Here is a 27,572-nt window from a genome sequence, read left to right on the forward strand (position 1 = left end):
CTCCTTATCTCGGCCCAGCTGGGCCAGATCTCTCTGGGGAGGGAAAGGAGTCTCCACCTGCACTTGTGGGATTTCACTGTCTCTATCTAAAGGCACATTCCTTTCCCCGGGGAACAGGCTTGCTGTTTCTTCTTCAGAAGGTACACTATCAGCTCCTTCTGGAGCATATACAGGAATCTGCAACCCATCAGCCTCCTCATCATCCTGCAAAAAGTCAGGCTCAGGCTCAGAAGGCCCAGGCCCTGAAGACCCAAACAGTTCAGTTTCAGACTCAGACTCAGACTCAGCCACAACATTACCTTCCTTAGAAGATGTGTTTAGTAAGCTAATTAGCTCCAAGACCTTTTCTATCTAGAATATATTTCTTTTCTTGAATAAATATTTTGAACCTAAATTTGTGACTCTGCAATCATGTGCCATCCTGTTGAAAGGAAGCTTATCCTGGCTCACCACGCATAAGTTTCTGCTGGTTATGAAGTTTTCTTCTAGTACTCTGCTATATTTATGGTGGAATCACCCCAAGTGAGGGTTATTTTTTAAGCCTAACAGCTCTGATTTCCAACCATTTCTCTAGAAATCCCTAAGTCTTCTAGTGCAATACTATGATAAACTTTTGGCACCAGTTAATCATAGATTTTCCTTGGAGGACGTAGAGATTCCTTCTCCCAAGGTTAAAAAAATCAGCAGTATTTTATTTGTGATTTTTACACTTTTGCAGGAGTTCTGGCCCCTAACTCCCATAAATGTGGAGCGCCTACCGTCATGCAAAAGAAATAAAATTATTTCCACAAAAAGCTTTTTGCTGTAAGAGACTAACTAGACCAGGACACTGGCTCCAACACTGAACAGACTGCTCATAGAATCTGAAGAGACCCCAAAGAGGATCCAGTCCAATTCCATTCTGCCATGCAGGAACACACAATCAAATCACTCCTGACAGATGGCCATATGACCTCTGCTTTAAAACCTCCATTGAAGGAGACTCCAGCATGCTCCAAGGCAGCATATTCCACTGCCAAACAGCTCTTACTGTTGGGAAGTTCTTACTGTCGGGAAGGTTTTCCTGCAATTTGAATCCATTGCTCTATGTCCTTGTTACAAACAGTTAGAAATAGTCCTAGGGCCCTTTCACACAGTCATATAATCCAGAATATCAAGGCAGATAATTCACGATATCTGTTTTGAATTGGAATATCTGACTCCACACAGCCATATATCCCAGTTCAAAGTAGATAATGTGGGATTTTATTCAGCTGTGTGGAAGGGGCCCTAGTTACAAACAGGACGTTCAGAAAAGGACACATGAGTTGTATGGGATCTGTATACCTGGCCTTCGGATACCAACAGATCCTATGAATGTGTCCAGCCCAGCCATTCCCAAGCTGGTGTCAACCTGGTATGCTGAATTACAACTCACATCATTTCTGATCAACATAACATGGATATAATCATCTCTTTTTTTGAGAGGGAAAGTTTCCTCAGCGAACATTTATCATTATCTGGCAGGTTAATGGCCGGAGACATTTGCTTTTCTTTCTACTTCATTTTTGTTCTCCACTCTCCCTGTTTCCCATTCTCATAATTGTAAATATTCCTCAATGGTAGTAGAATGTGCATTCCTTGCCAATGTGGCCATGAGTTTTTTCTCACGGTAAATGAGCAGAGATATATTAGAAGGGCATGCTGCTATTCTTATAGCTGTATGGCTTGAGTTTCTGGGAATGTTGCCCAGCACTAATAATAAGCAAACCTGGATGAGAGAGTCGGGAATGAGCGCAGGCTGCCAACCCAATCATTCAATCAAAGAGTGTTGCCTGACAATATGGTCTCCTCCTGTGCCAGTTTATGGAAATGGCCTTCAAACACCGCCCGAGCCCCAGGAGGCTTACAGGTGGGGAGAGTTGAGCACCGGGAGCCAAAGAACAGAGGCATTACTTCTGAAAGCCCTTTCCAGAGCATAGGTTAAATGTGTAAAATGTAATATTTATTTTTTTAAAAAATGTAACGATTGTCAGTGAGTTTACTTTTAAGCATGACAATGTCAAATGTTGCATTTTATAAAAGCAACAGGCAATATTTACTTTGTTACTTTGAGGGAGTCAAAAAAGAAAAGAAAAAGAAACCAATTAAAAATAAAATGTAGCATTATATCAAGCAAAAAGTGGGTGCTAGAAACAATATCATACGAAAGCTGAGTGACACAACCTGGGGATCGCAACCAGATACAGTGAAGACATCTGCCCTTGCGCTTTGCTGCTCTGCTGCTGAGTACGCATGCCCAGTGTGGAACACATCTCACCATGCTAAAACAGTAGATGTGGCTCTTAATGAGACATGCCGCATTATCACAGGATGTCTACGCCCTACACCACTGGAAAAATTATACTCTTTAGCTGGTATTGCACCACCTGACCTAACTAACACCTTAAATCAATAAATAGTTTTCTAAGATCTACAGAGATACTCGCAGGAACACCTCAGCAAGCGAGAGTCCAAAAGTGGCAGGCAAAAACCCAGAACCTCAAGCGATGACTGATACCAAATGAGAGATTCCCCCCTGGACACACAGAAGACTGGGTGACCTCAAGGCACTGAACAGACTGCGCTCTGGCACCACAAGATGCATAGCCAACCTTAAGAAATGGGGACACAAAGTGGAATCCACAATATGCAAGTGTGTAGAAGGGCAAACCACAGACCACCTATTGAAATGCAGTCTGAGCCCTGCCACATGCACAATGGACAACACCAGAGGCACTCCAAGTGGCCAGCTACTGATCAAAGTATAATACCAAGTTTTTTTAGTATTTAGTATAATACCAAGTTTTAAAAAAACTTTGTGCTTTTTAAATACATTACAATTGTACCCTCAGTTCACTTCTGATACGATAAATAAAATACTGGTTACCTAAATACGAGGGTGGATCAAAAAGTAATGCCTCCATCACTCTAACTTTTAATTCTTTCACAGCTATTGGACTATCTATGCATGATATGATAGTGGTAACTTTACTCTGCTGATATTGTCTTTTCTTTTTCCAATTGACTGATTAGAGCCATTCATCTGAAGCTAAAAGAAAGAGTTATCATTGAATTCTGACAAAAGACGGTTGTGCACCTAAGGAAATCCATAATCGCTTGAAGAATGTTTGTGATTTGGCCTCTTCTGGCTTTTACCTGTTTGGACCTCTGAAAGAGAACCTATGTGGTTGCAGATTCAGTGACTTGAATGACAGCTGCAAAATCTTGGGTCATGAAGCAAAACCTGAAATTTTTCCAAAATGGTTTGGATGCTTGGGTTAAGTGGTGGCGTAAATGTGTACAAATTGATGGTATGTTGAATGGTAGTTTTGCAAAGAGGACAGTTCAGACTATGATCTGTATCAACTTCTGCTGTTATATGTTCATTCATAACATTTTTATGACACAGGGCGCAAAACTTTTTGACCCACTCTCATATAAAGCTTTCACTTCAGTTTTGCTGGCCTAATTTATTAAGCCAGTGGTCCATGGCCCTTCAGATGTTGTTACTATAGGTGACGATTCCCATCATCCTTGACTGCTGGTCATGGGAGCTGGGATTTATAAAGAACGAGAAGATTATAGGTGTCCCCACACTAAACTAACATGCGGGCATTGTTCTTTGGGTTTCCACAAATGCAGAGGCTCCCATTTATAAAACACTTAGGCTGTAACCGACATATTGGGAAGAAAAAGGGGAAATATTTCCTGATTCCACACTTCTCAGCCTTGAGATGAATGGGATTTAAATGAACCCAGCTGGGCTTTTGAAACTAACCAAAATGATAACCTTTTCTGGCATAAACTTTTGTGGATTATTGTCCACTTCATCAAATGCATCGAATGAAGTGGACCGCAATCTGTGAAAGCATATGCTAGAAATTCATTTTCCTTAGTTAGTCTCAACAATGATACTGGTTTTATGTCTTCTTCTGACAACAAGATGTGAAAATGTATTTCTGACATGATTTTAAAAGTACCTTTTTAGTGGGTAATAAATATGTAAATTCTGAGGAATGAATATATGGAAATATATGGAACGAGCGGGAGAGTAATAGCTGCCTAGCATCTTTGCCACATGCAGAACTATTGTTTGTTTGTAAATTTGCAAGAATAGAGCAGTATGTATTAACCATGAAGAGAAGAACTGTTTTCCTCCTCCTCCTCCTCCTCCTCCTCCTCCTCCTCCTCCTCCTCCTCCTCCTCCTCCTCCTCCTCCTTCTTAGCATCTCTTCCAGCAAGGAATTATTCAGACTCAAAAATAGTGCTCTGACTTGCATACATCCACTTGTGGTTGCAAACTTGCAGTCAGTCGCATACCGAGCAATACCCGTGTAAAAACATAATTGAAATCCAAGAACCCAAGCTATAGTTCTGAATGGTGGGAATCTGTTTGCACTTGCAAGGTTTATTGTGTGGGGTAAAATCTGCCCACCTGAAGCTCAGTCTAATCTGGACCAAGACAACCAGACATGAACAAAACAGTTCTGTGGGCACCGTCTTCTCTCCAGATGTTGTTAAATCTAGCTCCCAGTCTTCATCACTCTTGACTCACCTTGACTGGAGCAATGTTTCAACATCTGGTGGATCACACAATACCTACCCTATGTAGTGTGAAACTTTTCGATTTATTCATTTAGTCACTATTTAATTTCAGGGTGACTTTCTCCCAGGCCCATTCTATACTGTTGTATATCAAAGGATTTTGTCGAAGTTTTAAGGTTGGCTTTGAGTCCATTTTTAAATCTCTTTTTCTGTCATCCAACATTCCATTTTCCATTCTTGAGTTTGGAGTAGAGCAACTGCTTTGGGAGACGGTGATCAGGAATCCGGACAATGTAGCCAGTCTAGTGGAGTTGATGACGGAGGACCATCGCTTCAATGTTGGTGGTCTTTGCTTCTTCCAGCACACTGGCATTTGTCCGCTTGTCTTCCAAAGAGATTTGCAGGATTTTTTGGAGGCAACACTGATGGAATCGTTTCAGGAATTGCATGTGACATCTGTAGATAGTCCACGTCTCGCAGGCATATGGCAGGGTTGGGAGGATAATAGCTTTATAAACAAGCACCTTGGTAACCCTTGAGGATGTCCCAATCCTCAAACACTCTCTGCTTCATTTGGAAAAATGCTGCACTCACAGAGCTCAGGCGATGTTGTATTTCAGTGTTGATGTTCACTTTTGTGGAGAGGTTGCTGCCAATGTAGCAGATATGGTCAACTTTTTATAATGTTACACTATTAAGCTGTATCTCTGGCATTGGAAAGGGGTTGGCTGGTGAGTATTGGAAGAGGACTTTGGTTTTCGTGATGTTCAATGACAGGCCGAGCTTCTCGTAGGCTTCTGTGAAGGTGTTTAGTGTGGCTTGTAGGTCTTCTTCGGAAAATGCACAGACAACATTGTCATCAGCATATTGGAGTTCTATAACAGATGCTGTTGTAACCTTGGTTTTGGCTTTCAGTCTGCTGAGGTTAAACAGCTTGCCATCTTTTCCACTCCAGTGGGAAGCTTCCCATCAACAAGGTGAAGTATCATAGCGATGAAGATGGAGAATAAAATTGGGGCAATAACACATCCCTGTTTGACACCTGATTCCACCTTAAATGGGTCACTTTGGGAGCCATTGTTGTCCAGGACTGTTGCCATCATGTCATCATGGAGGAGCCGCAGGATGTTCACAATTTTGCCATCATGTCATCATGGAGGAGCCGCAGGATGTTCACATTGGCCTTCCTCTGTTGGTGATCTGGAAGCTCAAGTTGGTATAAAATGCAGCTGCTCGGCTTCTTGCGGGAATTCCGATGAGATGCCACATAACACCAATCTTACTACAGCTGCATTGGTTACCAATTGAGCACCGGATCACTTTCAAAGTGATGGTACTCACCTTTAAGGCCTTGCATGGTCTGGGGCCAATGTATTATTGTATAACAATAATATAGAACAGCATAAGACAACATTATAACAATAATAAAACTGGGGTTGGTAGGCCTCACCCCCTACCAACCCCAGAGATCCCTCCATTCTGAGGACCAAGATCTATTGGAAGTCCCCAGTGTCAAGACCTTGCGTCTAACAGCAACCAGATGCAGAGCCTTCACAGCAGTGGCACCATCACTCTGGAATACTCTGCCACCTGAAGTCCGTGCCTTGCGGGACTTACCAGCTTTCAGCAGGGCATGTAAGACATACTTGTTTCGACAGGCTTTTAATGTTTGATAGTGTTGTTTTTAAATTGTTTTAAATTGCTTTTAAATTTTGTTAGATTTTAGCTATTCTTGTAAGCCGCTCCGAGCCCCAGGGGAGTGGCGGCATATAAGTTTAAATAATAAATAAATAAATAAATAAATAATTGACGATTGGAAGAGGACTTTGGTTTTCTTTATGTTCAATGACAAGCCGAGCTTCTCGTAGGCTTCTGTGAAGGTGTTTAGTGTGGCTTATAGGTCTTCTTCTGAAAGTGCACAGACAACGTTGTCATCAGCATACTGGAGTTCTATAACAGATGCTGTTGTAACCTTGGTTTTGGCTTTCAGTCTGCTGCAGTCTCTAGTATGAAGAAGTTGTCAGTGTCCCTTTGAAACTCTGCGTTTTCAACATGCAATAACTTTGGGCCCTTCCACACAGCCCTATATCCCAGGATATCAAGGCAGAAAATCCCGCATTATCTGAGTGTGGACTCAGGGCCCTTCCACACTGACTATCAGAGCAGAAAATCCCACAATATCTGCTTTGAACTCTAATAATGTGGGATTTTCTGCCTTGATATCCTGGGATATAGGGCTGTGTGGAAGGGCCTCTAGTTTAGGAGAAGCTGCAGGAAAGGGAATGCTGTGCTTCCAGCCGCTTAGTCTCCCAGGGGTTGTTGCCTTGGGTCCCCCCTCTTCTCTCTTCTGGGCTTCCTGGTGGGGAGAGCGGCGCCTCCTTGTCCCATGAGCAAACTGTCCCTCCCTCCCTTCCTCCCTTTCCTCCTCCCAAACCCAGTCCGAAGCAGGAAGTGGGAGGCCAGGAGGGATCCGGATTCCTCGGCTGCTCCCGTGGTGCATTCATGGCGTGGCTGGGGACCCGCGGGGCCCCTTTGGGGGACCCCCAAACTGCCTCCTATGACAGCTCCGCGGTAGAAGGGCCCGGAGGGGCGCTGCTCTCTTGGGGATGGTATCACGACAACCAGGTAAGCCAGAGGCTCCTTTCAGCTCGGCCCCAAAGAATGGGGCCAACTACACCAGGCAGGGGCAAACTTGAGCCCTCCCTCCAGGTGTTTTGGACTTCAGCTCCCACAATTCCTAACAGCCGGTAGGCTGTTAGGAATTGTGGGAGCTGAAGTCCAAAACACCTGGAGGGAGGGCCCAAGTTTGCCCCTGCCTGATCTAGACTGCCTTTGAATCACTCTCTCTGAATAGAAGTCTTCCCAAACAGGTTCTAGTTCTCATGTTCAGGATCGTCTTTATCTTTTGGATTCACTTCCCAGGAAGCAGACTTTGTGTCCAATTGAGGAAGTGGGTAGTCCTCCCCATTGGCTGTGCTATCAAGGACTTATGAGATTTGCAGTCCAAAAATATCTAGAGGGTTGTCAGTCACTCCAGGTTTACAGGTGGATTTTCCTAATAGGTGGCGCAGTGGGCTAAACCGCTGAGCTGCTGAACTTGCTGATCGAAAGGTTGCCGGTTACAATCTGAGGACTCAGGGCAGTTAACAACAAAAATTGGCAAACATTAAATGCCAACAGAACATAAAAAACACATCAAATCATAAAAAGTCAGTATTTTTTTTTCATATCAGGAGTGACTTGAGAAACTGCAAGTCGCTTCTGGTGTGAGGGAATTGGCCGTCTGCTAAGACGTTGCTCAGGGGACGCCCGGACGTTTCTGATGTTTTACCATCCTTCTGGGAGGCTTCTCTCATGTCCCCACATGGGGAGCTGGAGCTGACAGAGGGAGCTCATCTGTGGTCTCCCCGGATTCAAACCTGCTACCTGTCAGTCTTCAGTCCTGCCTGCTGGCACAAGGGTTTAACTCATTGTGCCACCGGGAGGTATACTTATAAAACAACTCAAAAATAACAAAATTATTAATTTAAATATACAAACAAAAGAGTTGGGACAGATTTCACTAATAAATTTAATAATAATAAACAGTTAAAACATTTAAAAGTATTAGGCAATTTGCAACAGGCCCACCCAGACTGAGGTAGATTTCCATTAGCTAAATCAGAGTGTGTTTAATAAAGTGCTAATCCTTCTCCTCTTTGTAAGCTTGAGTACATAGGTGAGATTTTAACAGCTTCTCAAAGGAGAGGAGGGAACGGGCCATTTTCAATTCTTTTGGGAGGGAGTTCCAGGGGTGGGGAGCGGCCACAGAGAAAGGTCCCTCTCTTGTTTCCTACCAGCCGCGCTTACGACAGGGGTGGGACTGAGAGCAGGGCCTCCTCCGTGGACCACAGTGCTCGTGCTGGTTTATGCGCAGAGAAGCAGTTTTACATATAGTCTGGGCCCAAACCATTTAGGGCTTTATAGGTAATAACCAGCACCCTGTATTTAGCCTGGAAGCGGACTGGCAGCCAGCAGAGCTGCATAACATGAGAGTAGTTGTATTGTCGAAGGCTTTCATGGCCGGAATCACTGGGTTGTTGTAGGTTTTTTCGGGCTATATGGCCATGTTCCAGAGGCATTTCTCCTGACGTTTCGCCTGCATCTATGGCAAGCATCCTCAGAGGTAGTGAGGACTACCTCTGAGGATGTTTGCCATAGATGCAGGCGAAACGTCAGGAGAAATGCCTCTGGAGCGTGGTCATATAGCCCGAAAAAACCTACCCATAGGAGTAGTTCTCTCCCTGTACAGCGCTACAGTTAGTAACCTGGCTGCCGATCTCTGAACCAGTTGCAGCTTCCAAACTATCTTCAAAGGCAGTCCTACATAGAGAATGTTTCAGTAGTCCAGACGGGAAGTAACTAAGACGTGGACTGGAAAGAGGGTTTCCCCCTTCCCCTTGTCCTGATACTAGAACCCAAGCTTAAGGAAGCTTGTTTTCTGCTTCCTTGGAGACTAGGACGCGGAACAATGGCTTCAAACTACAAGAGAGGAGATTCCATCTGAACATTAGGAAGAACTTCCTGACTGTGAGAGCCGTTCAGCAGTGGAACTCTCTGCCCCGGAGTGTGGTGGAGGCTCCTTCTTTGGAAGCTTTTAAGCAGAGGCTGGATGGCCATTTGTCAGGGGTGATTTGAATGCAATATTCCTGCTTCTTGGCAGGGGGTTGGACTGGATGGCCCATGAGGTCTCTTCCAACTCTTTGATTCTATGATTCTATGAAAACAGTGGAAGACTCATAGCATAAAAACAGAACTTCTTTACATAACAATCATCTGTGGAACTTGCTGTCATGGGAGTTCCTCTTGTGAATGACTTCCATGACAAATTTATGGAAAATTCAAGGATAGTAGTATCTGGGTTGTTGTTGGTTTTTCAGGCTTTATGGCCATGTTCTAGAGCAGGGGTCCTCAAACTAAGGCCCGAGGGCCGGATACAGCCCTCCAAGTCATTTTACTCGGTCCTCTCTCAGGGTCAACCTAAGTCTGAAATGACTTGAAAGCACACAACAATAACAGCAACAACAATCTTATCTCATCAGCCAAAAGCAGGCCCACACTTCCCATTGAAATATTAATAAGTTTAATATTGGTTAAAATTGTTCTTCATTTTAATTATTGTATTGTTTTAAAGTGTTTTTTTGCACTAAAAATAAGATATGTGCAGTGTGCATAGGAATTCATTCACGCGTTTTAAAATTATAATCCGTCCCTCCAACAGTTTGAAGGGCTGTGACCTGGCCCTCGGTTTAAAAAGTTTGAGGACTCCTGTTCTAGAAGCATTCTCTCCTGATATTTCGCCTGCATCTACAGCAAGCATCCTCAGAGGTTGTAAGGTCTGTTGGAAACTAGGAAAATTGGGTTTATATATTTGTGGAATATCTATTCCAGCCTTTTTTTGCCAGGCAAATATTCTTTTATTTTGACAGACTTTAGAATGGAAGTTCCTACTAAGAATGTGTTGCAATCTTCTAACTGTACAGAGCTTTTAAAGACTGCCTTTAAGATTTTAATTGTACGTTTTCAATGGTTTTAATTCTATTTTAATGCTGATTTTTGAGTCTTTAACTATAATGTATTTGTTTAAAAATGTAAAACACCAAGTTCATTGTCATCGTAGTTATATATTCAGAGACAGTATGTTGCCAGGGAACATGAGTGGGAGGGTGGCACTGCATTCATGTCTTGCAAGTGGGCTTCTCACAGCAACTGCTTGGCTGCTGTGGGAACAGTGTGTTGGACAAGGAGGGCCTTTGATCTGATCCAGCAGGGCTCATCTTTTGTTTTTATGTAATGCTGAGTTTCTCTGATGAATCTATGAGAGGAAAATTATTTAAAAGTCATCTGGAGTATGCTCATAGTCCACCGCCAACCTCCCTTGGAGCATTTGGGAAGATCTTCTTGGTTGTGTCCCATTTTTCAATGTTCCATTGTAGTAACTATGCCATGTAATTTTACCATCCTCAGTCGATTGAGGTGGAGTATGATATACATTAATAGCAATTTTGTCATGATCTGAATTGAGGTGATAAATTCACCTTTGGTGACTGATCTATTGGGAAGGCTGGAAAGCTCATCAATGTAGTATACATGTTCTGCTCCATTATGGTCTACTGAGAAGTTATATCATATCCTGAATCGTAGAATCCTAGTTGGAAGAGACTTTGTAGGCCATCCAGTCCAACCTCCTGCCAAGAAGCAGGAAAATCGCATTCAAATCACCCCTGACAGATGGCCATCCAGCTTCTGTTTAAAAGCCTCCAAAGGAGCCTCCACCACACTCTGGGGCAGAGAGTTCCACTGCTAAACAGCTCTCACAGTTAGGAAGTTCTTCCTAATGTCTATGTGGAATCACCTTTCCTGTAGTTTGAAACCATTGTTCCGCATCCTAGTCTCCAGGGCAGCAGAAAACGAGCTTGCTCCCTCCTCCCTATGATTTCTCATATATTTATACATGGCCCTCATCATGACTCCTCTCAGCCTTCACTTCTGCAGGCTAAACATGCCCAGCTCTTTAAGCCACTTCTCATAGGGCTTTTTCTCCAGACCCTTGATCATTTTTTTCACCTTCCTCTAGACACATTCCAGCTTCTCAATGTCTCCTTTCAATTGTGGTGCCCAGAATTGGACAGAGTATTCCAGGTGTGGTCTGACCAAGGCAGAATAGAGAGGTAGCATGACTCCTGGATCTAGACACTCAATTAAAACAGGGCTCATCAACCAGTGGCAGTTAGCTGCTGTAAACGTGGCCAGCCTGTAAACAATAGGGCAAGGGAAGAGGATAAGTGCAGGGCTGTAATCATGGAAAGAGGGCATGGATAAAGTGCAAGGGTGTATAACTATTATGTAGAACAATTAGGGACTAGGCATTCTCAAGATCATCTTCGTTTTGTCCCATTTTTCAATGTCCCATTGTAATAACTCTGCCATGTAATTTTACCATCCTCAGTCCATTCAGGTGGAGTATAATATACATTGATAACAATTTTGTCATGATCTGAATTGAGTTGATAATTTTACCTTTGGTGATTATCTATTGGAAAAGCTGGAAAGCTCATTAATGTAGTATACATGCACTGCTACATGGTTTACTGAGAAGTCATCATATCATATCCTGAGGGCCTGAACACCCTACAAGCGGCAGATCTTGTCTAATCTTGGAAGCTAAGTAGGAACAGCCCTGATGAGGACTTGGATGGGGGACCACCAATGAATAGCAGGTGCTTGGACTATGTTTCAGGTGAAACTTTGGATGCTTGCCATAGATGCAGGCAAAACGTCAGGAGAGAATGCTTCTAGAACATGGCCATATAGCCCGAAAAACCTACAGCAACCCAGTATATGTTTAGCCAAGCAGCATCAGAATATGGTCAAGATGGCAAAAGCTATTAATGAGATGATAATAATAATAAGCTTTATTTATATACTATCCTATCTCCCCAAGAGGACTCAGAGCAGTTTCCAACATAAGGCAAAACATTCAATTGCCAGAAAGGAAAACCCCACAAGCTAGGAGAGACTCAGCGGTTTGCTTCTGCCTGAGCTTACTGGTAAAGGCAAGATTCTGCCTTTTCCTTTGTATACTCTTTGATTGCAAACTACTTTTGCACTTTGAAATCAGTTTGCAACAATTGGAGTAAGCTGAGGACAAATGGGGGGAAATGGGAGAAGGAGAACGAAACTGGAACATTTGTAAAAGCAGCTGGAAAGGTGGGGTGAGCGAGGATGAATCGGGGTTCCCCTTCCCAGAAGGAACATATAGCTTGGTCATATATGTATACTTGTGAATATGTGATGAATTTGAATGAACATAAATCCTGAGCACTTGTCATTATGTAAATAAGTGCAAGTATATAAATATTCGGCTTCATCTCTGCACTTTCTGCCTCATTGTACATCGCTATTTTTTGTTTTGTTTGTTTTTGCAGAAATTACTCCTAGGCATCTTGTTGGCAATCACGGGAAATGTTGTGATCAGCATCGCTTTGAATCTGCAGGTATGAGCATCGCCTTAACATTGTGGACTGCAGCACCAGCTAAACTGTAGATCTCTGTACAAGATTACAGTCACATTATCTTGTGTTAATTCAGGTGTGGAAATCCCATGGCCAGCGCCAGATGTGGTTAGTTTACAAGGCATCATTACCAATGGTGAGGGAGCCCCCGGTAGTGCAGTGGATTAAACCCTTGTGCCGGCAGGACTGCTGACCGATAGGCCAGCAGTTCAAATCTTGGGAGAGTGGGTTGAGCTCCCTCTGTCAGCTCCAGCTCCCCATGCGGGGACATGAGAGAAACCTCCCACAAGGATGGTAAAACATCAAACATCCGGGCATCCCTTGGGCAATATCCTTGCAGGTGGCCAATTCTCTCACACCAGAAGCAACTTGCAGTTTCTCAAGTTGCTCCTGACACACACACATGCTGAGGCATGCTGAGAGCTGCAGTCTAACCACATCTGGAGAAGCACTTGATTGCTGTTAACTCCCAGTAGTAGTCAAGAGTCTAATGACAACCACTACAGGCTGAGTATCCTTGATTTGAAATGCTTGGGTTCAGAAGGGTTTTGAATTTTGGAGTTTTTCAGGCTTTGAAATACAGTACCTGTATTTTCATATGCATATGTAATGAGATGTCTTGGAGATGGGACCCAAGTCTAAAAAGAAATTCATTTATGATTCATATACACTTCATTCACATAGCCTGAAGGTAAGTACTATATATACACAATATTTTAAAAATAATTTTGTGCATGAAGCAAAGTTTGGTTACATTGAACCACCAGAAAGCAAAATTCTGAATAAGGAGTGCTCAGCCTGTAATTACATCACAATGTGTTTGGGAATATTTTTGTTATTTATTTGCAGAATTTAATTATCAAGTTTTTAAAAAAATACAGTATGACCCCCATATAGACAGGACCAGTGTACATAAAATACGTTCTCCCTAAGCCTTTTCTAGGTAATTCAGCATAATTCTATGGTATTTGTCCACTGGATATTGACCGTAGAGCCTAGAACAGTGGTTCTCAACCTGGGGTCCCCAGATGTTTTTGGCCTACAACTCCCAGAAATCCTAACAGCTGGTAAACTGGCTGGGATTTCTGGGAGTTGTAGGTCAAAAACATCTGGGGACCCCAGGTTGAGAACTACTGGCCTAGAACCTAGAAATGCTGTAGGGTTCGCCAATGCAATTCTGTGGTATGATTTTGCTGGAAGCTGACCATACTGTCATTTTGGAGGACCTAGAAATGCTAGAGCAGTGGTTCTCAACCTGTGGGTCCCCAGGTGTTTTGGCCTTCAATTCCCAGAAATCCTAACAGCTGGTAAACTTGCTGGGATTTCTGGGAGTTGTAGGCCAAAAACACCTAGAAACCCAGAGGTTACTATTATCCACAATTTCATGTTTCCACAGTAAGTCCAGGAACATATTCACCGTGGATATGGGGGTCTTAATGGAAATGGAAATACTTCAGTTATTATTTTTATAATATATTATATTTGGTGGTCATAAAATGTGCTTTTAATTTGGAGTTCTTTTCTGGCAAATCTTATTCCATATTGTTCCTTAATGGGTTTTGACATACAAAGCCAAAGCTCTTAAGCTGTACCATCATTTCTGTATGACCAAGAACCACACAGGACAGACTTATTTTCCTTTCCTGTCAGTGCCTCCCACTATGTTCTCGCCCTCTCTGATTCCAACAGCTTGTAGTATTAAGACAATGTGCCTGAAAGGGAGTCAAGCAAATGGCATGCCCTCCAGAGTGGGGATCGGATTACCACTCTGCCATGAAATCAATGCTTGCCACACACAGCAATCCTTGTCCAGCAGAAAGACTCTTTTGACCACCAGTTTGAATCTTATGGCTCCCATGTGGAGGCTGTTGGAAACTGCTTGTACATGGAAGCGCGTGATACAATAGCACTACTATTTGAAAGCAGCTGGCCATATCGTTAATTCTAATTGCTTTGTGATTTTCCATGCCAGCATGGTATAGTTCCCGGGTCGTATTGATACCTTGCGTGATTAGATTGTAACCTATCCAAATGGGCTTTTAATTCTCAAATTTACTATGTGGAATGGCAACTGACACAAGTCATTTTTAGCAGCTTCTGGGTAGGGAACCATAATTTATGAAAACCTCTCAAGTCTTCAGGTTCTCCCTCGCCCAGTGGTTGAACTCCAACAGAAAATTCCAGGTTTAAAACCTGGCCTCTCCTATTTATTGTGAGAAAATCCCAGTTTAAACCCTGGAGAACAATATGTTAACCTGTCAGCAACCTCAGCAAAATGAGAAGTAATTTTTTTTTTTGCAAATTCTTTCACTAACGGTAGTCTTTAGCCTTACTGCTCCTCTCATCTACCTTAGAGAGACCCTACTGTGCAGAATGAGTGTTAGTTCAAGAAGCTGCAATAATTGCCTTCTATTCCATTCCACTGATGGAAGTTTCTGCAAGATCAAAGAACCTTCTGAAGACAAAGATATGCTATTGAATCAAACCCAATATTCTCTTTACGTTTTTAGTTTTTGACATTCTCTTTGCATTTCAGTTCTCTGCTCTTCCCCACTTTCTGTTTTTGTGAATAATTCAAATGAGTGTGTGCAGAATGTCTTGCCAGTTCAAACTGGCACATGTCTGGAGCTTCGTTCCTTTTTGGTTTTCTTAAATGACAGGAGGGTTTGTTTTGGCCCTGCTCTGAGGCTGCTCTCTTAATTCAAAGTTTCTTAAAAACTCATATTTTGAAAGTAGCTCCTACATATCCAAAGCATTGCAAACCACCTACTCGGCATGTTAACTTCAGTGCATGTTGACATTTTTGTTCCTTAAGTGTTTATTTAGAGACTGAAGATTTATGTAATTTCTTAAGCATTACATAATGGCAACATTATTTCACCCAGGATGGAAAAAGTTTCTATAATAACTTATAAAGGTGTTTGTAGAACCATGTCTTACATTTTTACTTTCTTTCCAATCTCTAGAAATATTCTCATCTTCGACTGAAGTGCCAAGCCACTCCAAAGCCATGTTACAGAAGCAAACTGTGGTGGTCTGGAATGGTGCTTATGGGGATTGGAGAAACAGGGAACTTTGCAGCCTATGGATTTGCTCCAGTCATGGTTATTGCTCCATTAGGAAGCATGGCTGTCGTAGGTAAGACTTCCGTCTCCTCAAATTGTATTCATGTCTCTTAGGGAAACAAATAAACATAATTTATCTTTGCCAAAATTGCACAAATTTTGAAAGAACAGGCTTATAAAAGAGGTCTCTAGAGGAGCCCCCAGTGGCGCAGTGGGTTAAACCGCTGGGGTGCTGAATTTGTTGACCAAAAGGTCAGCAATTCAAATCCAGGGAGTGGGGTGAGCTCCCGCTGTCAGCCTCAGCTTCTGTCAACCCAACAGTTTGAAAACAATGGAAATGTGAGTAGATCAATACGTACCACTTCAGTGGGAAGGTAACGATGCTCCATGCAGTCATGCTGGCCACATGACCTTGGAGGCGTTTATGGACAACGCCAGCTCTTCGGCTTTGAAATGGAGATGAGCACCACCCCCCAGAGTCAAACACAACTAGACTTAATATCAAGGGGAAACCACTACCTTTACTTTAGAGAGACAAGTTTGTTGGAACAAGTAGCATTCTAGTCAAAAAGAGGAGTGATAAAGTCAAAGGTCCAGATAAGTGTTTATGGTGGAGGTGGACAGCAAAACATATTCTTCCTAAAACTGAAGGCATTTCTGTTTGTGCAAGGTGATCCCACCAATTTCAACCATTTCTCCCCAATTGCAAATCCATTCCTCACAGAATATTATTTGAGAACACAGAAATGCTGAATCTCTCTAACAACTACAGTGTCAGACTACACAGAGAAGCTATTGAAATCCACAAGCATGTGGACAATTTCAACAGAAAGGAGAAAACCATGAAAATGAACAAAATCTGACTACCAGTATTAAAAAAACCCTTCAAAATCAGGACAGTAAATAAAGAGCAACACTCAGAAAGCAGGGGAATTCCAGACAAGAAACAATCAGGGTCAATAAACACCTCCCAACAAAGGATGCCATCAGGCAGCAATCAGCCAGGCTTTGAAGCTACAAAGCCATTAAATGCTAATCAAGGTGGCCAGTGACAACATTCACACTTGCCTCAAGCAGACTAGAGTTCTTTCTCCCATTCTTAACATTCCATATATAAATAAACCTCACTTGCCTAGTTTCCAACAGACCTCACTACCTCTGAGGTTGCCTGCCATATATGTGGGGTGAAACATCAGGAGAGGATGCTTCTGGAACATGGCCATACAGCCCGAAAAGCCCACAGCAACCCAGTGTTACTTTTCACTTGAATGAGATTTTCCTTCTTCTTGGCACGGTATTGGACTGGATGGCCCACGAAGTCTCTTCCAACTCAATGATTCTATGATTCCACTTTGCATCCTGTTAGTTTTGGATGAAAAGTTTGCCGAAGCATATTGAATTACTCCTCTGTTTTGTGGTACAAGATCCTGTCCCTTTCCATGTTTTTTTTCTGTTATTTAAGTACTAATTTTTCTGTTTACAAAGTAAAGCTCAGGACTCATCCACTTTTCTTTTGCTGACATAGACCTGTAATTTATATATTGCGAATGCTCCCTTTGCCTCCTACTACTTTCCCATCATATCGTTGCAGCTGTGTGTTGCTTGGATACTGGCACCTTTTGCTTATGAAAGCTCTCATTTTAGTGTGTTTTGCATAAAATGACAGACTTAAACAGATATGTTTTGTAAGTGCACCTTAAAGTTTTGTATTCACATTATCACATTGGTTTGTGTCATCTTTAGTAGCTCTTTATGGCAATGATGCTTAAACTCTTCATCGCAAGAGAAATGTTATGCTTCCTCCAGAAGGGGAGGTTTCCTGCAGATGAAGCAAATATGCCTGCCGCTGTTTATCCTTTCTTAATCCCTGGGCAGCATTGGAAACAGGACACTGATTTTAACAAATGTGTTGTAATTCAATGCACCGTCTATGCATTTTCTTGTTGTGCATGCCAGTTTTCCCATTGGCTGTTTCACGGGCCATTGATAGAATTGAAGTGTACTTGATCCTTTTTTATAATATGAGGATAATAATAAATAGTTAACTTTATTTACATCCTGCCACCATCTCCCCGAAGGGACTCGGGTGGTTTGCAAAGGCACTCCAGGTTGCATATATAACATACAACAGGTAAAAATGGTACATAAGTATAAAACAAGTCCCATAAAAATATAACAACAACTCTGTCAACTCATATAGCATAAAATCAAAATAATACAATTTTTAAAACAATAGTAGATAAAATTTCTATGTCTTAATTTCATTTGTGCCCATTCAGCCTTCTCCAGGTGAAAAGCCTGTTTGAACATCCATGTTTTCAGGTTGGAACGGGAGGATTGAAGGGCAGGGGCTAATCTAATCCCTTTTGGGAAGGTATTCCAGAGCCAGGGGGCCACCATCAAGAAGGCCCTCTCTCTCATCCCACTAACCGCGCTTGAGACGGTGGTGGGACTGAGAGAAGGCCCTCCCCTGTTTATCTCAGAGCCTTTGCCGGTTCATAGAAAGAGATGCAGTCACAAAGATAGATTGGACCCAAAGCGTATAGGCTTTATAGGTAGTAACCTGCACCTTGAATTGAACCTGGAAACTTGTTGGAAGCCAATGAAGAACTTGGCCATTTTTGGTATTCATAGTCTTTCTTACTAGAACTCATTAATAACTTCAATATGGGCTTACATAGAGATCAGAGAAAAGTTATTTTGGGGGTCACTTTAATTTAATTTTGGGGGGAGGGTCACTTTAATTTTATGACAGAGCATAAAACGTATTTGTATGTAGCAGGATGATGTTGGAAGCAAGTGGTAGACTCCCAAGTTGGTAGATTGGACAGAAGAACATTCTTTAATACTAATTCATTGCAAGTACAAGAATTAAATTGGCACAATAAGGAAAGTGCTTTATCCACAGATTGTTCTCACTTTCTCTTCTATTTATTTGAAAGTAATAACATGACCAATGTGCTGTTGAAGACTTTCATGACCGGAATCATTGGGTTGCTGTGAGTTTACCGGGTTGTATGGCCGTGTTCCAGAAGCATTCTCTCCTGTCATTTCACCCACATCTATGACAAGCATCCTCAGAGGTTGTGAGGTTTGTTGGAAACTAGGCAAGTTTGTGTTTATATATCTGTGGAATGTCCAGCATGGGAGAAAGAACTCTTGTCTGTTTGAGGCAAGTGTGAATGCTACAATTGATCACCTTGATTAGCACTGAATAGCCTTGCAGCTTCAAAGCTTGGCTGCTTCCTGCTCAGGGGAATCCTTTGTTGGGAGGTGATTAGCTGGCCCTGATTGTTTCTTGTCTGGAATTCCCCTGTTTTTGAGTGTTGGTCTTTTATTTACAATCAGGACCAGCTAATCACCTCCCAACAAATGATTTCCCCATGATAATACTGTGCTTGTCTGTAATCTATGATCTTATTCCATGACATTAAAGAATGAATGTTTTCCCCCCCAGGTAGTGCTGTTATATCTGTCTTATATTTAAAGGAGCACATTAAGTCTGAAGGTATATTAGGTAAGTTGAAAACTATATTTGGTATACAGTGATTTTGGACACCCTGCTTTTTAATAATCCACATTGTCAACCATTTTGAATTGTACACTGAGCTGCTGAACTTGCTGACCGAAATATCGGAGGTTCGAATCCAGGGAATGGGATGAGCTCCTGCTGTTAGCCCCAGCTTCTGCAACCTAGCAGTTCAAAAACATGCAAAATGTTTTTGAACTGCTCCAGGAAGGCAATGGCGCTCCATGGAGTCATGCTGGCCACATGACCTTGGTGGTGTGTATGGGCAAAGCCGGCTCTTCGGCTTAGAAATAGAGATGAGCACCACCCCCCAGAGTCGGACATGACTAGACTTAATGTCATGGGAAACCTTTACCTTTATCTAGTTCACTTTTTATCATTTATTAAAACGAAACTGATTTAACAATCTTGGAGATGTTTCTATATTTATGCATTTGTTAAATTGCCATTTTTCTTCAATAGTTTGCCTGGGAAATAAATGTTTTGTATAATATATTTTATATATATGTATTGTGACATTAATACATTGTTACTGTTGAAAAGACATGATTTAATTGCTCACATCCTTCTCTAAGGTCTCTTAATATTTGCAAGCCAGTTCCTTTTATTTAAACAATAAATAAATTAAAAACAAGCATTTCATTCCTTTTATACTGATTTGACTATTTTCAAAAGTATTTTAGTAATGTTTTGCTGGAAAACATCATTTTTCATTGAAAAAAACCCAACTGGGCTTTCTATTTCCATCATAAATACTTCTGCAAATCAAATTACCATGCTCTGTAATTCGTTTATTACTCAGCGACTAATTCAAGCAAATATTTTTGTTTGCTTTACATAAGTCAACAAGTCTGGTGCTATTTTTGAAGCTATGCTGGCCAATTACCCATATGCATAAATGTTGCTGACATATTTAAGATGACTGTGTATTCTCATGCTTAGTCAAAATGATCATTACTTCTGTAGCAATCTGTTTGGCCAGAGTAATACTCAGCGAGTATACTGGGAGATATTATTGGCAGAGTTCTTGTTTTTGCTTCCCACTCTTCTCACAGCAAAGTTTCAGGACTAAAGTTAGGAAGCTAGTTCAGCAAAGAAGTCTGCTTGTTTTCAACCTCCATTACTCGCGGGATTTGCAAGTTTTGGAGAGGGAGGTGTGCATCTCATTCTCATTATATTTGATGGGAAATCTCAGGGCCAAATCCAGACCTCTAAACTCTCCCAGATGCTCATGACCCCACTTTTTGAATAGTCATCTCTCTATATTAAATGGTTGCAATGCCTCATGCAAGACTTAGGACTCTTCCACAACCATATAACCCAGAATATCAAGGCAGAAAATCCCAAAAATATCTGCTTTGAACTGCATTATCTGAGTCCACACTGCTGTATATTCCAGTTTAAAGCAGACAAAGTAGGATTTTATTCAGTTGTGTGAAAGGGGCCTCAGGGTTGGGCAACAAAACCTCATGATGTTTGCTGATTTTCAGAATTTTTCAGTTTGAATTGACTTTGTTCTGCTTTTCACAAAACTCCAGATTAGAAAGTATCCCAGAACATCATGGCAGTCTGGACAGCTGAATTGGGTCTGGTTTGGACTGATTCGGTGTCCAGATGGACACTGTACCATCACCTTTCCCTGCTCTTGAGTAGCTACTCCCAGACAGCTAAAGAGATTTGTTTGAACTCTTGGCCATCATATTTCTGACATCAGAAGAAGCACATACAATTATTAGTGCAAGGTTGGTGCTGCCTGGGGTTGAGGTGATGGTCCAGCAGGGCCAATGCACCATTGCAACAGGTTAGGCTGTCTACATAAATGCTCCTGGCTGACCCCAGATTTAAAAGCTAGAGCACAGCACAGCTAAGCACAGTGACCCTTAGTTATTGTAACTAATGAGTTTCAAAAACACAATGCTAATATGTTGTAGGGTTGCTGTGAGTTTTCCAGGCTGTATGGCCAGAAGCATTCTCCCCTGATGTTTCACCTGCATCTATGACAGGCATCCGCAGAGGTTATGAGGTCTGTTGGAAACTAGGAAGATGGGGTTTATATATCTGTGGAATGTCTAGGGTGGGAGGAAGAACTCATGTTTGTTTGATGTAGGTGTGAATTCTGCAATTGGCCATCTTGATTAGCATTTAATGGCCTTGTTGCTTCAAAGCTTGGCTGCTTCTGGCCTGGGGGAATCCTTTGTTGGGAGTTGATTAGCTGACCTTGATTGTTCCTTGTATTGAATTCCCCTGATTTTGAGAGTTCCTGTTTATTTATTATTTAGCATTTAATGGCCTAACAGTTTCAAGGTCTGGCTTCTGCAGCATTCACACCTACCTCAAACAGACAAGAGTTCTTTCTCCCACCATGGACATTCCACAGGTATATAAATTCCATTTTCCTAGTTTCCAATAGACCTCAAAACCTCTGAGGATTCCTGCCATAGATGTATGCGAAACGTCAGAAGAGAATGCTTCTGGAACATGACCATACAGCCCGGAAAACTCACAACAACCCAGTGATTCTAGCCATGAAAGCCTTCAACAATACAATCTGTTGCAGCATCAAAAGGGGGGAAAGGTGGATGTGTTGAAGGAATCTAACAGCACTTTTAAGGTTATCTGGATTTTTTTGTATGAACTTTTGTGGATTTAAATCCACTTCTTCAGGTTCAGCAAGAATTTAGCGATTCTATAGTAGTACTCTGGCTTTTTCTGGGGGATACAAGCCAAAGAGCAGGTTTAGAAGTCACTATAAGCAAAGCACAGAAAGATAGTCCTGACTGCAGTGGAGAGATCTGGTTGCATGCAATAGTTTGCTGTTTGAAATATTATTATTTCATTTATTTATATCCCATTTGCTGCTGTTAGGAATCAAGAGCTGTTAGGCTCAAGCATAACCCTCACTTGGAGGTGATTCCACAAAAATATAGCAGAATGCCAGAAGCACAATTCATAGCCAGCAGAAGCTTACGTGCAGAGAGTAAGGATTAGTTTCCATTCAGCAGAATGGAACAGGATTGCAGAGCCACAACTTCATATGTTCTAAAGATAATAAGGTGAAAGAAATCCATTCTGGATAGGAAAGGTTCTTGGAGCTAACTAGATTCACTGAGCTATCTTCTAAGAAAAAGAAAAAGGTAAAATAACAAAAATAGACGTTCATCTACATCTTGTCTCGAGAATGGCAAGATGTGTCCTCACTCAAGGAGAACAAAGGAAAGAGAGAGGCCAAAATGGAGAATTGACCACATGGCCTCACCAGAGCAATAAAAATACCTTTAAAAAGGAAATTACATCATCCTTGAAGATATCGCATTGCTAAGTAGTTAAAAAGGGAGGAGATAGTGGCATGCAGGATGAGTAAGACAACCCCTGTTCTAAGCTCCTTCTTGAGATAGGCATTCATAGGCAATTTGGGAAGGAATCCCTCATTCTAATTTATCTAGGCTAACTACTCATTGAGGGCTGGAGACTTGTGCAGTCAGGGATGAAACCCAATAGCTGCCCTCCCCAAATAGGCTAAAGACAAAAGGCTAGTCTTCCCTTATCATGATATGTGACTTCATTCAATTGAATCCTCATAAGTAGCTTGCCAGTGCTTCTTGCTCTCAAAATACAGCAAATTGGTGTCTATCCTCTCCCACATAAGGCAGTTCGCACATTGTTCGTGCATCTTTTCCTGTGCATGTGTCTTGCTTGAGATGTCCCCCATTTGTGCAAAATAGAAAGAAGGGCCTTGGGTTCCTTGGGCAAACCAGCAAGCAGATGGCGCAGTGTAACTTCCCAGCTGTTGAGGGCGTTTGCCGGAAGACATTCAAGCCTGCTGTACTTCTCCTGCAGTATTTATGATTTTTTAAAATCTAAATGATACATGGAGAATTCCTCCCTTAGCTGATCATGTTCCCCTCAACCTTGTGTGTGTGCCACACATTGTTTTAACTAGAGTTCTGTGCTGATTTATTTCTCTGAGTTTGCCTTTGCCATGGAAGAGTTTTTCAAAAACGAAGTTGCTGCATTCCATTGGAGTTAGCTGTACAATGGCAGATAGGATGATTGTTGGGAGCTTTGTGCACGCACATAAATATAGACTACTGCAGATTTTTTCCTTCTTTGAAATGAGTGTCCCATTAATGTTCTCATCAGTCTTCTGTACCCCAGAAACTCACGTTCAGCATTGATGGTGGGGGGCAGGGAACTTTTTATTTTATTCTGATTTTTTAAAAATCAGCCCCTCCAATCCTAAGAGTCATTTTTACTGCCAGTTCTTTGAATTGGCCCATCGGCATTACCAAATGTAAGACATCCTTATACAAAGAAGCAAATGTCTCTACACACTTGCACGTTCAAGTACATTCTGTCGCAAACTCACGTCCTGTTTCACATGGATGCAATTATTCCTGCAATTACATCTATGAATGATGCAAAAAAATATAATGCCCCTGGGAACTGTTGGATACAAATTGGGGTAATGCTTCCTATATTGGTTAATTTTCTCACTCTTCTGCCCTTCTCTGCATTGTAATGTTGAGCAGTTCTTGGAAAAATTACTTTTAGAAGCAACGTTTCCAAGATCTGCTCTTGAGTACCTCCTAATGTTGGAAATTCCATAACCTATTGGAAATGACTGCACCATAACCTTATTGAAAAGGTAAAAATGATGTCACATCCGTATGGCGAATGTGATTAGTCATAAACATCTTCTATTAATTCATCATACAGGCACATTTCTAATTGAAGTTGAGTTATAAATAGGATGTAGTTTCTTCTCTGTGTGTTCAGTACAGAGGATATTATTATAGAATAATAGAGTTGGAAGAGACCATTCAGTCCAACCCCCTGCCAAGAAGCAGGAAAATCATGTTCAAAGCACTCCTGACAGATGGCCATCCAGCCTCTGTTTAAAAGCCTCCATAGAAGGAGCCTCTTTATCAATAGTCCATAGTCTTCTTGTACTCACTGAAATCTGTAAGTCATACTTTGTCCATTGAAGAGCAAACACATACACACATGCATCCACCTCCATTGAGATCTGATGTAAACACTGAATACAAAATTGAGTCCTGAGTCTGAACATGCTCAGAACAATCACATGTCTATAACCCCTCCCACACCAGTGAGTAAAGTCAAACTGGCCAATCAACATACACATAGAATACAGGTTTGCAAATACATTAACAAATAAATACTGAAAGGTTTGGGAGGTTACTATTTCCAACACCTAAAAACTCCAGACATGGTCCTTTTTTACAGGGAGAAGACCCAGTCTTCTAATCATAGAACCCCTGCCTTGTAAAAATGCACAAAGTATTCTTGGCAGATGGCCATCCAGCCTCTGCTTAAAAACCTCCAGAAGAGGAGACTTCATCACACTCCAAGTCAGCATATTCCACTGTGAAATAACTCTTACCATCAGGGAGTTCTTCTTAATGCTTGGATGGACTCTCTTTTCCTGCTGCTTGTATCCATTGCTCCATGTTTTCATCTCCAAAGCAGCAGAAAACAAGCTTGTCCCTTCTTCAACAAACATCCTTTCAAATATTTAAACATAAAAAGATCTTGGAGTCCTCATGGACAACAAGTTAAACATGAGCCAACAATGTCATGCTGCAGCTTTAAAAGCCAATGGGATTTTGGCCTGCATAAATAGGAGCATAATGTCTAGATCCAGGGAAGTCATGCTACCCCTCTAGTCTGCCTTGGTCAGACCACACCTGGAATACTGTGTCCAATTCTGGGCACCACAATTTAAGGGAGATGTTGACAGACTGGAATGTGTCCAAAGGAGGGTGACTAAAATATAAAGGCTCAGGAGAACAAGCCCTATGAGGAGTGGCTTAAAGAGCTGGACATGTTTAGCCTGCTGAAGAGAAGGCTGAGGGAAGACATGATGAGGGACATGTATAAATTTGTGAGGGGAGGTCATAGGTAGGGGTGGAGCAAGCTTGTTTTCTGCTGCCCTGGAGGCTAGGATGCAGAACAATGGCTTCGAATGACAGGAAAGGAGATTCTACCTGAACAAGAGAAGAACTTCCTAACTGTAAGAGATGTTCAGCAGTGGAACTCTCTGTCTCGGAGTGTGGTGAAGGTTCCTTCTTTGGAGGCTTTTAAGCAGAGGCTGAATGGCCACTTGTTGGGGATGCAATTTTCCTGCTTCTTGGTAGGAAGTTGGACTAGATGGCCACGAGGTCTCTTCCAACTCAGTGATTCAATGATTCTGTGATTCATGCCCCCTATTAGCCTACTTTTCACCAAGCTAAACATATCCAGCTCCCTCAGTCACTCGTCATAGGGCTTGGGTTCCAGACCTTTGATCATTTTGGTCACCCTTCTCTGGATATGTTCCAGCTTGTCAATATCCTTCTTGAGTTGTAGTGTCCAGAGCTGAACACAGTCTTAGCCTTGGGTGGTGTTCTGACTGCTTTTGGGAGCAGTAGCCATTTTGTTTCAGTTGGTAGCCAGTTGGGCAATGGTCATTGCAACTTGTAAAAAAAAATCACGTTTTTTTTCTTCATTCAGAGTTCTATTTCTCATTCCCCATGCTAGATTAAATTCATTATAGACTTTTTGTAGGCCACCCTTGTGGTGCAGCAGGTTAAACCGCTGAGCTGCTGAATTTGCTGACCAAAAGGTTCGTGGTTCGAATCTGGAGGATGGGGTGGGCTCCCGCTGTTAGCCCCAGTTTTTGCCAACCTAGCAGTTTGAAAAGGTGCAAATGTGAGTAGATCAATAGGTACCACTTCTGCGGGAAAGTATCAGTGGTCCAGGTAGTCATGCAGGCCACATGACCTTGGACGTGTCTATGGACAACACCAGCTCTTCGGCTTAGAAAAGGAGATGAGCACCACCCCCCAGAGTTGGAAACGATTAGATTTAATGTCAGGGGGAAACCTTTACCTTTACTTTAACTATCCTTTTTGTATTTGAGCCTTCCATTGCTTATGCATGACAGTCTTATTGAGCCTGATGCTATCCGTATGGTTGGAACTACAATTTAGCCAATATAGACAATGGTTGGTGGTGATGGGAATAGCAGCCTAAAAATTCTGGAGGCCATATGTCTCAAATTAAATCTGAATGTTATCTCTGCTTGAGCTTAAGAGTATCATATTGTAATTCTGATCTGTGGAAGGGCTCCCTGTCTGCGTAGTCCTACAGAGTCCTCACATCTTTTCTGTAGCATGTGTCAGATTCAAAATGGCATCACTCGACTATTGTATTTGACTAAGTTTTTTTAAAAGTTGACAATGTGTTCCTTCCAATTGTTCTTTGAGAACAGTGTGGCCTGGGAGATGAATGGAAACTAGGGTACGTTGATATCTTTTTATTTAACAATCCTATTCTTGTTATACTTTCTATATACATTTGTGCATGATCAGTTTTATATTAACACTAGCCGTCCCCTGCCATGCGTTGCTGTGGTCCAGTCTGGTGATCTGGAAAATAAAGTAATGAGAAAGTGTTGGTTTCTAATATATGTAATGTCTTTATGCTTGTGGGTAAACAGTATTTCTTGTTGTTTCTTTGTCAGTATTGATGTAGAGATTATCTGGTTTGCCTACTCTGCGACATGCAACATATAATTGTCCTTCTTTAGGGGTCCCTTTCAAATCTAGGATAGTATATCTGTCATATATGTGTGTATTTATTTATTTACTGTATTTGTATACCGCCTTTCTCAGCCAATCGGTGACTCAAGGCGGTTTCCAACAAATCAGTACATATAAAAACATAATACAGATTAAAACATTAAAACATTCATTATATACTTTTTGTCATGCCCCCTTGTGGTGTATGTGTGTGAATCATATATCTATCTATATCTATGGCTGGATGGCTTTTTGTCAGGAGGGCTTTGATTATGTTTTCTTGTTAGATTGGATGCCTTAAGGCAGCATTTCTCAACCTATGGGTCAAGACCCCTGGGGTGGTTGCAAGGTGGTGTCAGAAGGGTCGCCAAACACCATCAGAAAACACAGTATTTTCTGTTGGTCATGTGGATTCTGTGTGGGAAGTTTGGCCCAATTCTATCGCTGGTGGAGTTCAGAATGCTCTTTGATTGTAGATGAACTATAAATCCCAGCAACTACAACTCCCAAATGTCAAGGTCTATTTCCCACAAACTCCCATCTGTGTTCATATTTGGGCATATGGAGTATCCGTGCCCAAATAGATCCCTCATTGTTTGAGTCCACAGTTCTCTCTGGATGTAGGAGAACTACAATTCCCAAACTCAAGGTCAGTGCCCACCAAAACATTCTAGTGTTTTCTGTTGGTTATCAAGTTTGGTCTAGATCCTTCAGTGTTTGAGTCCACAGTTCTCTCTGGATGTAGGTGAACTACAACTCCCAAACTCAAGGACAA

The 27,572-nt window shown here is 41.9% G+C and overlaps 1 protein-coding gene across 1 annotated transcript in view; it reads left to right on the plus strand.

Moving 5' to 3' along the window:
* The first annotated feature begins 6,948 nt into the window (after window positions 1–6,948).
* The window catches only part of NIPAL2 (NIPA like domain containing 2), a 50,255-nt gene continuing 29,631 nt past the window's right edge, over window positions 6,949–27,572 (plus strand). Inside the window, exons 1-4 of the mRNA XM_060775649.2 lie at window positions 6,949–7,191; window positions 12,534–12,602; window positions 15,587–15,758; window positions 19,143–19,202. Of these exons, the coding sequence (XP_060631632.2) occupies window positions 7,069–7,191; window positions 12,534–12,602; window positions 15,587–15,758; window positions 19,143–19,202 (424 nt within the window). The 5' untranslated portion in view covers window positions 6,949–7,068. The remainder of the gene's footprint in view (window positions 7,192–12,533; window positions 12,603–15,586; window positions 15,759–19,142; window positions 19,203–27,572) is intronic.

The sequence above is a fragment of the Anolis sagrei genome, chromosome 4, assembly GCF_037176765.1.
Source record: "Anolis sagrei isolate rAnoSag1 chromosome 4, rAnoSag1.mat, whole genome shotgun sequence".
Taxonomy (NCBI): domain Eukaryota; kingdom Metazoa; phylum Chordata; class Lepidosauria; order Squamata; family Dactyloidae; genus Anolis; species Anolis sagrei.